This window comes from Mauremys reevesii, linkage group 4 (assembly GCF_016161935.1).
Source record: "Mauremys reevesii isolate NIE-2019 linkage group 4, ASM1616193v1, whole genome shotgun sequence".
Classification (NCBI taxonomy): Eukaryota; Metazoa; Chordata; order Testudines; family Geoemydidae; genus Mauremys; species Mauremys reevesii.
This window is the reverse complement of record NC_052626.1, coordinates 30738760-30752245: the sequence shown is the minus strand read 5'-3', so window position 1 is coordinate 30752245 and position 13486 is coordinate 30738760. Positions and strand designations below refer to the sequence as shown.

Sequence of the window (13486 nt, the reverse complement as noted above, 5' to 3'; positions counted from 1 at the left end):
CCATACTCGATCTTTGTGGTCTCAACAAGTTTATCAAATACATGAGGTTCCAAATGTTTACTCTATTGACTATCCTCCCTGCGCTGTCTCAGAACGACTGGTTTGCTGCTCTGGACCTACTTTCATGTGGCGATTCTACCAAGCCACAGGAAGTTTCTCCATTTCATTGTAGGAGAACACCACTTTTAGTATATGGTTTTCCCATTTTTAGTATATGGTTTTAGTATACTTTTAGTATATGGTTTTCCCAAACTCTCTTCTGTCCCTTGAGTTTTCACCAGTTGCATGGCCAAGGTTATGGCATATCTCAGGAGGAAGGGAATCCACATCTTCCCGTACCTTGATGACTGGCTACTAAGAAGCAGCTCCAGAGAGGAAGTTGTTGCCTACATCAACACCATGTTGTGTTTGCTAAACCGTCTGGATCTCATTTTAAACACCATAAAGTCAACCTTCGCTCCCATCAAAAATCGAGTTCATTGGGGCCCTGTTAGATTCTATGATGTTAAGGGTGTTCCTGCTGACTGATCACGTCCATGCAGTTCAACATCTCTGCCTTAGTCTACATTCTCAGCCCTCCACAACAGTCCAGGTGTGTCTGTGCCTGTTGGGCCACATATCCGCTTGTACACATGTAGTCAAATTTGCGAGGCTGTACTTTCACCCCCTTCACATGTGGTAGATGGTCTACCACTCTGCCCTGCATTCTCTGGACAGTTTGGTTCACCTTTCCTCCACTAGTCCTGTACGCCTTACAGTGATGGGCATGCCCACACAATGTATGGCAGGGCATCCCCTTCGGTCAGCTCTCTCCAAATAAGTCAGTAGTTACGATGCTTCCCTTCAGGGTTGGGGAGCACATCTGGACTCACTGAGAGTACAGTGTCTGTGGTTGGAACAGGAAGCCTCACTCCATAGCAGCATGCTGGAGCTTTCGGCAATCCACAATGCATTGTTCACATACTCACCAACAATACCACCACAATGTACTGTGTGAACAAACAAGGGGGAGCACACTGTAGGTTACTATGCCTAGAGATGATCAACCTGGGCAATTCTGCATTTAAGAGGACATCACTCTGATAGCTGTCCACTTGCCTGGCATGCAGAATTGTCTCATGGACCATCTAAGTGGGGTTTTCTACCTGAGTCACAAGTGGTCCCTGAAGGCGAGGGTCCTCCGGGTCATCCTTGCAACATGGGGCATTCCCATGGTCAACCTGTTTGTGATGAGCAAAAACAGGAAGTGTCACCTATTGAGCTCTTGGTGGAGGTGTCTCAACCCGAGCTCCCTCTCTGATGTCTTCCACTGTAGCTGGCAGTCGACTCTTCTGTATACGTTCTCCCCTATCCCAATCATTCCTCAGGTCATCCTCAAGCTCAAGGTGGATCAGGCCAAGCTCATCCGCATTTCTCCAGCATGGCTGAGGCAGTACTGGTTCTTGGACCGTCTTGGACCATTGGTTCAGCCTCCTACACCACTTCTTCCCCATTGCATCCTGCTCACTCAGAACCATGGCATCACTCTCCATCCTGCACTTACCTTCCTATACCTTACAGTGAGGCTGCTGCATGGTTTAATGAAGAGAAAGAGCAGTGCTCAGTGTCCAACAAGTCCTGCTCATTAGAAGGAAGTCCTCTACTAAGATGGCTTACTTAGCAAAGTGGAAGAGGTCTTCCATGTGGGATCCAACCGGTGTAATCTTCTATCCAGGACACCTTGGGGTACCTACTATATCAGAGGCAGGCAAACTACAGCCTGCGGGCCACATCCGGCCCGCGGGACCCTCCTGCCCAGCCCCTGAGCTCCTGCCCTGGGAGGCTCACCCCCAGCCCCTCCCCTGCTGTTCCCCCACTGCCTCAGCTCGTGCCGCCACTGGCGCAATGCTCTGGGTGGCGGAGCTGCGAGTTCCTGGGGCTTCACAGCTGCAGAACCGTGGCCTGACCCGGTGCTCTGTGCTGTGCAGTGGCGTGGCATGGCTGGCTCCAGCCTGGTGGCACAGCTGCCTTTCTTGGTGCTCTGGACAGCACAGCTGTAGTGCCACCAGCCACCGGTGCTCCAGGCAGAGTGGTAAGGGGGCAGGAAGCTGGGGGGGGGTTGGATAGAGGGCAGGGGAGTTTAGGGTGGTGGTCAGGGGGTGGGGGTGTGGATAGGGGTTTGGGCAGTCAGAGGGCAGGGAACAGGGGGGTTGAATGGGGGCAGGAGTCCTCAGGGGGCAGTCAAGAAGGAGACGGGGGGGTCGGATTGGGCGGCGGGGGGCAGTCAGGGGCAGGGGTTCCAGGGACGGTCAGGGGACAGAGAGAACGGGTGGTTGGATAGGACACGGGTCCCCGGGGCGGAGGCAGTCAGGAATGAGAGGAGGGGTTGGATTGGGGGGGCAGTCAGGAGCAGTGGTTCTGGGGGCTGTCAGGGGACAGGGAACGGGGGGGGGAGGGTTGGATGGGGCAAGAGTCTCCGGGGAGGCTGTCAGAGGGCGAGAAGTAGGAAGGGTAGAATAGGGAGCAGGGCCAGGCCATGCCTGGCTATTTGGGGAGGCACAGCCTCCGCTAACCAGCCCTCCATGCAATTTTGGAAACCCGATGTGGCCCTCAAGCCAAAAAGTTTGCCCGCCCCTGTACTACATCTACAGAAACTGGGCCTTGCAGTCAGTTCACTAAGAGTGCATCTAGCAGCAATCTTTCATGTTCACAGAAACTCAATCTTTTCCAATGCCTTGATGACAAGATTTCTAAAAAGGTCTTCTCCATTTAATCCTCTGGTCTGTGAGCCAGTCCCCTTGTGGGACCTAAATACAGTTCTGGCGGCTTTAATGGACCCTCTACTCAAGCCCCTTGTTTCCTGCCCACTGCCTCTTTTGTCTCAGAAAACCACATTCCTCGTAGCCATTACATCTACCAGGAGGGTGTGAGAGTTGCAGGCCCTGATGGGTGGGCCTCCTTACATACAGTTCTTCAAAGACAAGGTAACTTTATGACCACACCCAAGGTCTTTATCCAAAGTGGGGTCTCAGTTTCATTTGAACCAGGCAGTGTATTTACCTGTATTTTTTCCTAAGCTGCATTCATTCCCGGAGTAACAGTACCTCCATAGTTTGGATGTCAAACAATGTCTAGCCTTTTACCTAGATAGGACTGAAGTGTTTCGTGGTTTGCCTCACCTGTTCATGGCATATGCAGACCGCACAAAGGGGCAAGCAGTCTCTTCACAGACCATCTCTGTATCAAGATTGTGCATATCAAGATAGCTTGAACTGTACCTCCTCAGTTGATATGGTCTCATTTGATGAGAGTGCAAGCAATGGTGATAGTGTTCCTCAGTGACTTTTCCATATTTGATATTTGCCACATGGTCATTCATACACGTTTACAGATCATTATGCTATTATCGCATCTTCCAAAGTGGATGCAAGCTTTAGAAGGACAGTCCTGTGATCCCGCTTTCGATAGACCCTTAACACGCCTCTCCTGGACAGCGTACTGCTTGTGAGTCACCTAAGGGGAATACACTTCTACATCTACTTGAAGAAGAAGAAGAAGAAACGGTTACTTACTGTAACTGTGGTTCTTCAAGATGTTATGCAGATGTGTATTCCACAGGCTACCCTCCATCCCCTGTGCATTGGAGTCTTCTCTCAGGGGCATTCAGAACGGAGGAACTCAGCAGGGTGGTGCTGTCTCATATAGCCAGGGGAGGGGCCACAGCCATGAGGTGCCACCCCTCTATAGGTACTGTCAGGCAAAATCTCCAGCTCCGCTCATGCATCTAAGTGGAATACACGTCTTTATCACATCTTGAAGAACCACCGCTAGAGTAAGTTTCTTCTTCCAGTAGATCTGCATCTCAAAGAACCATTTCTTTTGGGAGTTGCTGTATGGCTAAAATTTCATTATTAGTATTACGAAATATACTACACATCATTCACTCACACATTATGTACTATCACAAATTCAAGCTGAACTATAGTTGTCTGCATAAATGAACAGCATATAAAGATGTACTATCCTTGTTTTACTATTATTTATTCACTCGTTAAATTCACAAATGGGTTTTCCCCATTACTAATGCAAATCAGTGTATTTCTACTGTATTGCTTGCTATTTCGGTTATTTAATTTGAATTTCTTGTTGCCCTAATTTTTGCGCTCAGTTTGAAGTACTTTTGTAAACATTGATTTGAGAGTGAATTGCAAAGAACTCCACAGCTAAGGAAAGCTGTTACACATTGTGTTTGCCCATTACAGACATACACAGAGTAACATATCTGACAGTAGAATATAGTTTAGCAGAGACAATCTCATCGTATTAAACAGAAGAAGCTTTTTCAGTGTAGTCAGGCCAGAGATGTTTAGCAAGTAAAATGTACTTGCTAAAGGTAAAAGAATTATAGCTACAAGATGAGAATAAATCCATCTAGTTTGTTTGTCCCTCATGAGTCCAGAGGAGAAATTTAGTTTACATCATTTTGCGTTCAGAGACACTTTTTGCATGAAGAACAGGAGTACTTGTGGCACCTTAGAGACTAACAAATTTATTTCAGCATGAGCTTTCGTGAGCTACAGCTCACTTCTTCGGATGCATAGAATGGAACACACAGACATGAGATATTTATACATACAGAGAACATGAAAAGGTGGAAGTATGCATACCAACAGGAAGAGTCTAATCAATTGAGATGAGCTATCATCAGGAGGAGAAAAAAAACTTTTGAAGTGATAATTAAGATGACCCATAGAAGGTGTGAGGCGAACTTAACATAGGGAAATAGATTCAATTAGTGTAATGACCCAACCATTCCCAGTCTCTGTTTAGGCTTGAGTTAAATGTATCTAACTTGCATATTAATTCGAGTTCAGCAGTCTCTCTTTGGAGTCTGTTTTTGAAGTTTTTTTGTTGCAAAACTGCCACCTTCAAGTCTGTCACTGAGTGGTTAGAGAGGTTGAAGTGTTCTCCCACTGGTTTTTGAATGTTATGATTCCTGATGTCAGATTTGTGTCCATTTATTCTTTTGCGTAGAGACTGTCCGGTTTGGCCAATGTACATGGCAGAGGGGCATTGCTGGCACATGATGGCATCTATCACGTTGGTAGATGTGCAGGTGTACGAGCCCCTGATGGCGTGGCTGATGTGATTAGGTCCTATGATGGTGTCACTTGAATAGATATGTGGACAGAGCTGGCATCGGGCTTTGTTGCAAGGATAGGTTCCTGGGTTAGTATTTATGTTGTATGGTATGCGGTTGCTGGTGAGTATTTGCTTCAGGTTGGGAGGCTGTCTATAAGCAAGGACTGGCCTGTCTCCCAAGATCTGTGTATAAATATCTCATGTCTGTGTGTTCCATTCTATGCATCCAAAGAAGTGAGCTGTAGCTCACGAAAGCTCATGCTGAAATAAATTTATTAGTCTCTAAGGTGCCACAAGTACTCCTGTTCTTTTTGCGGATACAGACTAACACGGCTGCTACTCTGAAACTTTTTGCATGGGGAAAGGGCTCATACTTAAATTTACAGCTGGATTCTGCACTTGATATATTTAGATGTTAAAGCACAGTTATGATCAGAATCATGTCACCATCTTATGAAAATTGGCACTTATGCAAAAGCTGAAGCCAGATGCTTTCTGTAAGAAGTTAATTAACTGGTTGCTGTGCACAGTTTGACATAATGTACCTAGGCATTTTCTGGTTCTTTACTGTAAAAGCTGTGTCTTATTTAAGACTGCTTTGGCTGTGAAATATATATCACATGGATCAGGAAATTTAAGAAAGATAGCAATCATTAAGGGGTACAGTTAGAAAAACAGGGTACCAGCTAACAAATTTTCAATTGTTAATTGGCTTTGGGAGACTATTCCAGTGCTTCCAAAAAAATTTCAAATGTAATCACACACAAAAGTACATTATACATATGTATAATAATGCTACAGTATACTTCATTCATATATCCAAACACTGTAGTAAAACTATTGTAATCAGTAGGGTTTGAAACATTTATGTACAAATAGTGTCCATTTCATGAACGGGAATACTTGACATTTTTGGTTTATGAATTCTTGTATCAAGCGAACTACAAGTACTAAAAATGTTTCTTTTCTTTCCTTCCTGTTTATCCTCTCATTGTATTAGGATCCAACCAGGTGTGGTGCTAAGCTCCCTCAAGTCTCACTGAAATCAGTAGAAGCTGAGGGTCTGATCATTGTGCAAAGTTGGATATAGGTTGCACAGATTATCCCAGTATTTTCTATTTCTCTATCTCCCCATCTTTTCTCTTTCCCCCTGTTTCTTTTCTTTAAAATCTGTCTGTTTCCGACTGTTGTATATATCAGGAAATAAGTTAGTTAGTGATGAGAAGCCCAAAGGATGGCAGAAGCCCTCCCACGGGTGAATTTATGCTACTTATGGGGGGACACCCCCCCCCACACACATACACACGCACACTGCCAGCCCTAGCCAATAAAAGCAGTCAGTTAGCCCTAAAAGAACATGTCACATCCAGGCTGCTTTAAGCCATTATTTTCTGGGGGAACCAGATAGTCTTTAAGATGCTTTGTGTGAATATGTGTTTGGTTCCACTTTTCGAAATTTACTAACATGAAGCTAGCCAGAATCTCAATGCGGTGGATTCAGATTTCTGAATGGACACTAATATGCTTTTGGTTTGGTACCATTAACATTGCACAGTAATTAAAAGGGTATCTATGAATACTGCCTTTTGTTAATTCCTTAGCATTTGCATTTCCTGCTACTAAAAGTACCCTTTGGCCCCCTTAGAGTGGTAATGTTTTTGATACTGCTAGCCAAAATAAATTCTTAGGCAGATATGGTCACAGTCTTCTAATGTTTAATTGAAAGCTTTTGAGGAATATTCTTTGCCTTATTAGTTACATTAGTAATATATTAATTATACCTTGTTTTAGGAAGAAAAGTTACTGAAGACACTTATACAGCATGGAGTCCGTAGTGGAATAACTGCCAGTCTCGAAATGGAAGTGGATGGACTGCCCTTCTACAATATACACTCAGTTATGATTGAAAAACTTCTGGAGCAGATACCGTGATGCCTTTTCCCTAACCATTTCTAAACTCTAGAGTATCTCTCCACCCCTAATCTAACAAGGTATGGAAGACCAGAAAAGGCTTGAAGGTACTTATATGGTCTCCATCACTAGTGTCTGAGCACCTCACAATCATTAATGATTATCCTTCTAACTTTGCTGTGAAATAGGGAGGTTTCATTAGTCCCATTTGGCAGATTAAGACATGAGAGATGGAGAGATTAAATTATTTCATCAAGAGTCTGACACAGACCTGAATGCAGCTCTCAAGAGTCCCAGCCTCCTGCCTTCACCACAAGCCCATCTTTCCTGTTTGATAAGCATAAAACTCTTAGTTATAATGACTCACTCAGACAATCTATGGCCTTATATAGTAAAAGGTGACCCGTGTTTCATGAAAAAATCAAGTGTCTCTTTCCATTAAATGCAGAAGTGTTGTAACCATTGCTTGTTCCTGTTTTACTAAGCCACATTGCTGCAACAGGAAGTAGTGCTTGTAGCAACTTGGTTTTTAAAAGACAGTATGGAAAGCAGCTCCAATAAAGGTGCAGGTTAAAAAAAAAAAGAGGCTTTATAGCAGTGAAAGTTCTAAATGTATCATCTACACCAGAGGTTCTCAAACTGTGGTCCGCGGACCACCGGTGGTCCATGAGCTCCATTCAGGTAGTCCACGGATAGTTCCAAGGTGTGTGCCTGTGCAGCCGCGCACAAGAGAATGAAGGGCCACCCATCTAATTAGTGGAGCTGCATAAGCGGGGCTCCACTAATTAGGTGCCTGGACGCTGGAAAAGACGCACATGTAAGGTGAGGTGGTGGCCTTGGGGGGGAATAAGGGGTAGGTGGGAGGGGGCAGTGGGGTGAGAAGAGGGGGTGGAGTGAATTTGGGACATGCAGGGCTGCGGCGGCCATAGAAAGACGACTTTCCTCAACTCCAGGGCTGCGGCTGGCAGGGAGCGATGACCCTCCTTCCCAGCCTCAGCTCTGTGGAGGGGCAGAGCCCATCCTCCCTGCCCCCTTCGCACTGCCGTGGCAGGGGAGAGAGGGCACATCCATCGCATTAGAAAGGTAAGACTACTGATATTAAAATATGAGTTGTGTGCCTTTATGTGTAGAACCCCAAAACATTAATTATTATTAAGGGTTTTTTTTTAATACAGTGCTTTTATCCAAAGCGCTTTACAATAGTTAGCTAATGGTACAAACAACATTTGGAAAGATCATTAAGTGGTCTGTCGAGACCCTCAGCAATTTTCAGTTCCTGCAGCCCCTCTGACTGTGTATTCTTTTGATCGTGAATAAACAAGGGAAGCTTTACCAGAATTAGTGAAATAATAGTAGCATTGCATGACTCCTGTGTAAAGCATGGGGAAATAATGAAACTGACATTATGCAGAAATTTCCCTTTGGTGAAAGAGAGGCCTGGTTTGTGTGTGTCTCTCTCTCACATCTGCATCCACACACAGTCCAGTGCGGGGATGAAAGCACTCCACTAAGACTGCATTTACTTAACTCTGTAACCACCAATTAGCAGCTGTAACAAATGTATTTTACAACACTCAATTTAGTCAAGAATGTTTGAATCAGTAAGTCTTTATCCACTCCCATCTTCCAGCAAATACGGGGATATGTCAGACAGCTATTACTGGGAAATACTAAGTTTAACACTTTGTTGTTTTTCTCTAAATAATAATAAAAATCCCAGCTCTTTTTCATTAATGAGACTTTAATCTGGTGGCGATGTATAGCATTTTCCTGACAACTGCAATGTGGCATATGATGTTATATGCAGAGTAAAAGGCCGTCATAGTGAAAATCTGTGATAATTAAACTACTGGTATAGTCGTGACATTAAAATTGCACCTGTCCGGCAGGATGAATTTCATTAAGCAGCACTGAGTTCATGTTTAGAAAAAGAAAACCACAAACACCTCCCTTTCTGTAGGATAGAAGAAATTTTAAAATTCTAAGGGCCAAATTCTGACTCAGTTGCACAGGTTTCAATCTGCTTTTACACTGACAACGAAATTTGGCCCCACGCATGTACCAACTCAGATTAGCCTTATTCTAGTAGATGACAGTTGCATGTAAGATGCCATACTCTTCATTCCAGCTCCATATTTTAATTGACATGGAAGACTATAAAAGAGTTAACATAAACAAGGCAACAAATGCCTTCAATCTTCTTAATCCAAAACTGGTGTGTGCCTAACACCATTTTAGATCAGGGAGAATGAATAGTTAAAGATGTGTTTGTGCAGGCTGCATTCCCAACAACATTCTAGATTTGCTTAGTGCAATTTGGAACGGCTGCCATGTGACCTAGAGGGCAGAATGGAATGGGAAAGGTTTGGAAGGAAGTAACGTTAAATAACAATGATCAGGAGAAAAGTGCATGTATAAGGAAATCAACCCAGCATCGTGGGAGCTCTCAGCATAATGAAACTTAAATGAACTAAACAAGCTGAGTGTTAATGTAAACAGACCTAATCCTCTTTTGGAAGTGGGGATATGATTTCTTTGGGCACAAGGAGGGAAGAGAGAATGATCTGAAGTCTCACAAATGGACTCTGTGGGCCAAAGCCAAAAGATAGTTACTCCAATCACAGAACAAATCAATATAGGAGGAAAATATAATCAATGCATTAATTATTAAACGTATTCCCTAATTATTTCTAGTGTATACTTTCACAGTGATTTTCAGTGCAGCGTTCAGTATGTATTATGTGTTAAGCATACAGACAACACAAATCAGACACAAGATGCAAAAGATCTGCCTTTGAATGTCTTTTTAAATATATTGGGTATTTACATTGCTGTGTGTTATTGTCTGTCTGTGGGTTGCACTGCACAGAATTAGTGTGTTTTAAGGAGAGCTTTGAAAGCAGAAGGTGGATGCCAGGAGCAGCAGTGCGGGTGGGATATTAGGATGTGAGGGGCAGAAGGCAAGAAGGCACAAAAATTAGACTTCAAAAAGGAGATGAAGTAAAGGTGAGGCAGTATTGATTAGCAAAGCAAAGATGTATAAGAAACAAGATGTGGGTAGGAAGCATTGTGGGAGCCTATACATATGCGACTTTCCATTCTTTTATTGCCAATACATTTTGTTGTATAATAGGACCTCCCTATGTTTTTTCTGTTCCCTGTGTGTATACCAAAAGCCATTATGGATCACTTTACATACAATGCATTTTGACACTGCATTCCAGGAAAAGTGGTTCCCTTTATAAGGGATCAAACTAGAGAATTTTAAAAAAATCTGTTGGGGGACACAGAAGTTAAACTCATCCTGTTCAACACACTGTCTGCCCTACAATTTATTATAATTTAAGTGCCTTTATGCTCTGTGCTGCACAAAACACAGAAACATGAAAAAACACAACAATCCAAATTTTAAACTGGTTAGTGGAGTATGGATTTAAATGAATGTGTATCCTCAAATACTGTGAATCAGTGCACTGGCATGTGGTGTCAACTCTATCTGTGCCCCCAAACTAATGCTTCCTTTGAAGTCCATGGAATAAATTAATTGCCCACTAAGTTCCAGATCGAGTGTCCATTGAAGTCAGTGGGAATCAGTGGCACTGGATCAAGCCCAAAGAGCAGTGGCTCAAGACCCAACAGACATTAACTTAACTATCAGTTATGGAAAACAGTTTCATTGTGAATTCTCTTCTAATATATCCCTCATGATTTTGTTGGCTGGTTCCTTTGCTTTTTTAGTTTGGCTGTGTCTTTGCATTCACTGCTCACTGGTTGTTGCATGGCTTGAGGATGATTGGGACAAAGTTACAGAAAACATACACATAGACAAAAGATGTTCTTTTGGGAAATGTTTATCACTTCATTTTACATAAATTTGTTCCATCTTCCACCTTTTCAGCAAGGTGATCACAGAGTTTGACAGCTTTCTCATAAAGTCAATACATGGACAAACAATCAGCAATTAAAGACCATTATGGAAAATTCACACCACTAACATCTTATTTCAGCCAGTCCAGTCATCAGAAAAGCAGCTTCCCCATGACTAGCGCTATACTGAGTCAGTAATATATACATGTGACCTGAGCTAAACTGACCTGGTGTATATTTTCCCTGCCCTATGTCAAGGCCCAGGTTACTCAAGGGAACTAAGGAATTCCCCGTGTGGAAAGAGTATCAACTCAGCTCTGCTTATAATACTGATGAGTTATTAAGCTCTTTAGAATGTAAAGCAGTTGCAATACATTTATAAACCAAAGACTGAAACCCAAACTTAGACCTGGAAACTTTAGATCAGTCTGCCTTTCTAACGGGTGCTAAAGTCTGTCTATACTGACAATGGAAGAGTCTTTCATTTCATTAACAGTATGTAGTTTGTTTAATAACTCTGGCTCTTCAACTGCTGGTACACTGTTGCTTTTTCTGAGGGTTTCTAGAGTTTTCATCTGGTAAGATACCTGGGTTTTAGTCCTTAAACATCTTAGGCATGTTAAACCGGAGTCTCTCATTTTGACAAAATTCTGGTAGGTGCTCTCACTGGAAAAGCAGTACAATACTGGGTCAGCAACACAGTTAAAACTAGTCAACAAGAGAGAAAAGTGGTAAATGTTAAAGATTTTCTCTGCAAACATGCAGTTCTTCTCAAACAAGCTGCGAATTACCAACAGGATGTGGTATGGTCCAAAGCAAACCAAGAAAATTATAACTGTGCTTGAAACCAGACGTTTAATTTGGATTTTTGTCTTATTTTGCGTACCATGGCTCTTGCGGACAACTCGTAAAATGCCACAGTAAGAAAAGAGCAGTAGGAAGAAGGGGAAAAGGAAGCCACCAAAGAAGCGGTAGTAATTGATCTTGTGCTCCCAATCTTTGATGGGATAATGTTCAAAGCATATTGTATGACTCTCTGCATCAATACTAGTATCAGCATGCTGAAAGACAAACCAGCTCATCAGAATTTCCTTGCCCCAGATTATGATGCTCACTACCACAGCGGCCTTTATTGTCCGAAACTGATAGAAACGAAAAGGATGTACCACTGCTAGATAGCGGTCAATGGAGATGCAGCAGAGGAAGCCCACACTGATGTAGATGTTTTCATACAGGAGTATGCCACAGATTTTGCACAGATTTGCATCATAGGTCCAGTTGTCATGCTGCAAAACGTACTGGAGCCAGAAAGGCAAAGAGAAGATGTAGAACAGGTCTGCTATAGTCAAATTGCACAGATAGATCCCCAGTTCATTTTTGGCCCTGATCTGTAGGTACCCATAGTACAGCGAGAGGCAGTTAGCTGGGAGACCTATTGCAAAGACAAGTATGTATATAGTGGGGGATAAAGTCTGGTGTATGCTGTGATTAATGGTGCAGTTAGTAGAACTGTTCCCAGTCCCATTCTGTGTCGAATTCTGCATCTTCTAGCAGTGACCATACATCTCTCATCAGGGTCCCAAAGACGGAGATGTAAATTTTAATTTCATCCCGTTTCATAAGTTACTCATTTCTTCCGCACTCTCTTCCTACTGAGGTGGCTGTCTGCCTTAGGATCCTAGCAACCTGGAAGTAAAACATATGAAAGTTCTTATGAGGAATATCACTGAAAAATAGTATCATTTTCAATAAACTGAATTGTCCTAGCCCTGAGCTCTCTCAAATTCTCTAACACAAGACCTGCCTCAGAAATCTCATAATTTCGGAATTGTAAATACATGAATATAGCATCTTCCACCAAAGCATTTCACTTTACAAACATTCATCAGTTTAGCCTCGCAACCATGCTATCAGATAAGGAAATATCTCCATTTTACAGATGAGGCACAGAGATATTAAGTTAGTTGCTCAGGATAACATGCTTCCCAAGGCAGAGTAGTGAATAGAGTCCTATTCAGACTTTCTTATAGGGCATTGTAGCTATGGCAATTTAATTTCCTGAACAAAATGTACTGACTCAGCAATTCCTGCAAGGAAATTGCACTTTTCAAGCAGTCTCTCCTGCACAGACACAGTTGCAAAGCTACTTTTCCCTATCAAAAGAATCTTGCAGGGAAAGATTTCCAGAATCCTGTAAAAATCTCTAACAACAACATATCCATTGTCTCTGCCCTGCAAGATATTCCATTGCAGATCTGCTTACTTACAATGGATCCTCAAAAAAAATCCGTCTGCTGCAAGTTTCACTTTGTACATCTCCACTGTACATGGGTATAAATATGTTTAGCTAAGGAGCCCTTTTATAATCCAAAGCTCTAGCCATACAAGTCTTGTCTACACTACACAATTTTACAGTGTTTGAACATGGTTGTGAAGAGCTGACTACAGTTTAGCAGTCAGTACAGACCACAATAAATTGTGCTCAGCATCAGGCAGCTAACTGATTAAATCCTGATCTCCACCAACCACTAAATCATGGTCAGCATTTGGTCATCTAACATGATTGTTCACAGGTGTGTTCAATCAC

At 42.9% G+C, this 13486-nt stretch overlaps 2 protein-coding genes across 19 annotated transcripts in view; one reads left to right on the top strand and one right to left on the bottom strand.

Moving 5' to 3' along the window:
- Positions 1-13486, bottom strand: part of GPR68 (G protein-coupled receptor 68) — a 45352-nt gene that overhangs the window by 8442 nt on the left and 23424 nt on the right. For 3 of the 4 annotated variants that reach the window (XM_039534368.1, XM_039534371.1, XM_039534370.1), the window contains one exon: positions 10715-12585. The exons of the other annotated variant lie outside the window; for it this stretch is intronic. In XM_039534368.1, coding sequence (XP_039390302.1) covers positions 11346-12443 — 1098 coding nt within the window. In that variant the 5' untranslated portion in view covers positions 12444-12585 and the 3' untranslated portion in view covers positions 10715-11345. Of the gene's footprint in view, positions 1-10714; positions 12586-13486 lie in introns of those variants that run through there. 4 annotated transcript variants of the gene reach the window in all.
- Positions 1-13486, top strand: part of DGLUCY (D-glutamate cyclase) — a 97868-nt gene that overhangs the window by 78565 nt on the left and 5817 nt on the right. For 14 of the 15 annotated variants that reach the window (XM_039534366.1, XM_039534363.1, XM_039534356.1 and 11 more), the window contains one exon: positions 6913-7615. In XM_039534366.1, the coding sequence (XP_039390300.1) occupies positions 6913-7053 (141 nt within the window). In that variant the 3' untranslated portion in view covers positions 7054-7615. Of the gene's footprint in view, positions 1-6912; positions 7616-13486 lie in introns of those variants that run through there. The other variant, XR_005597530.1, reaches the window with a different exon arrangement.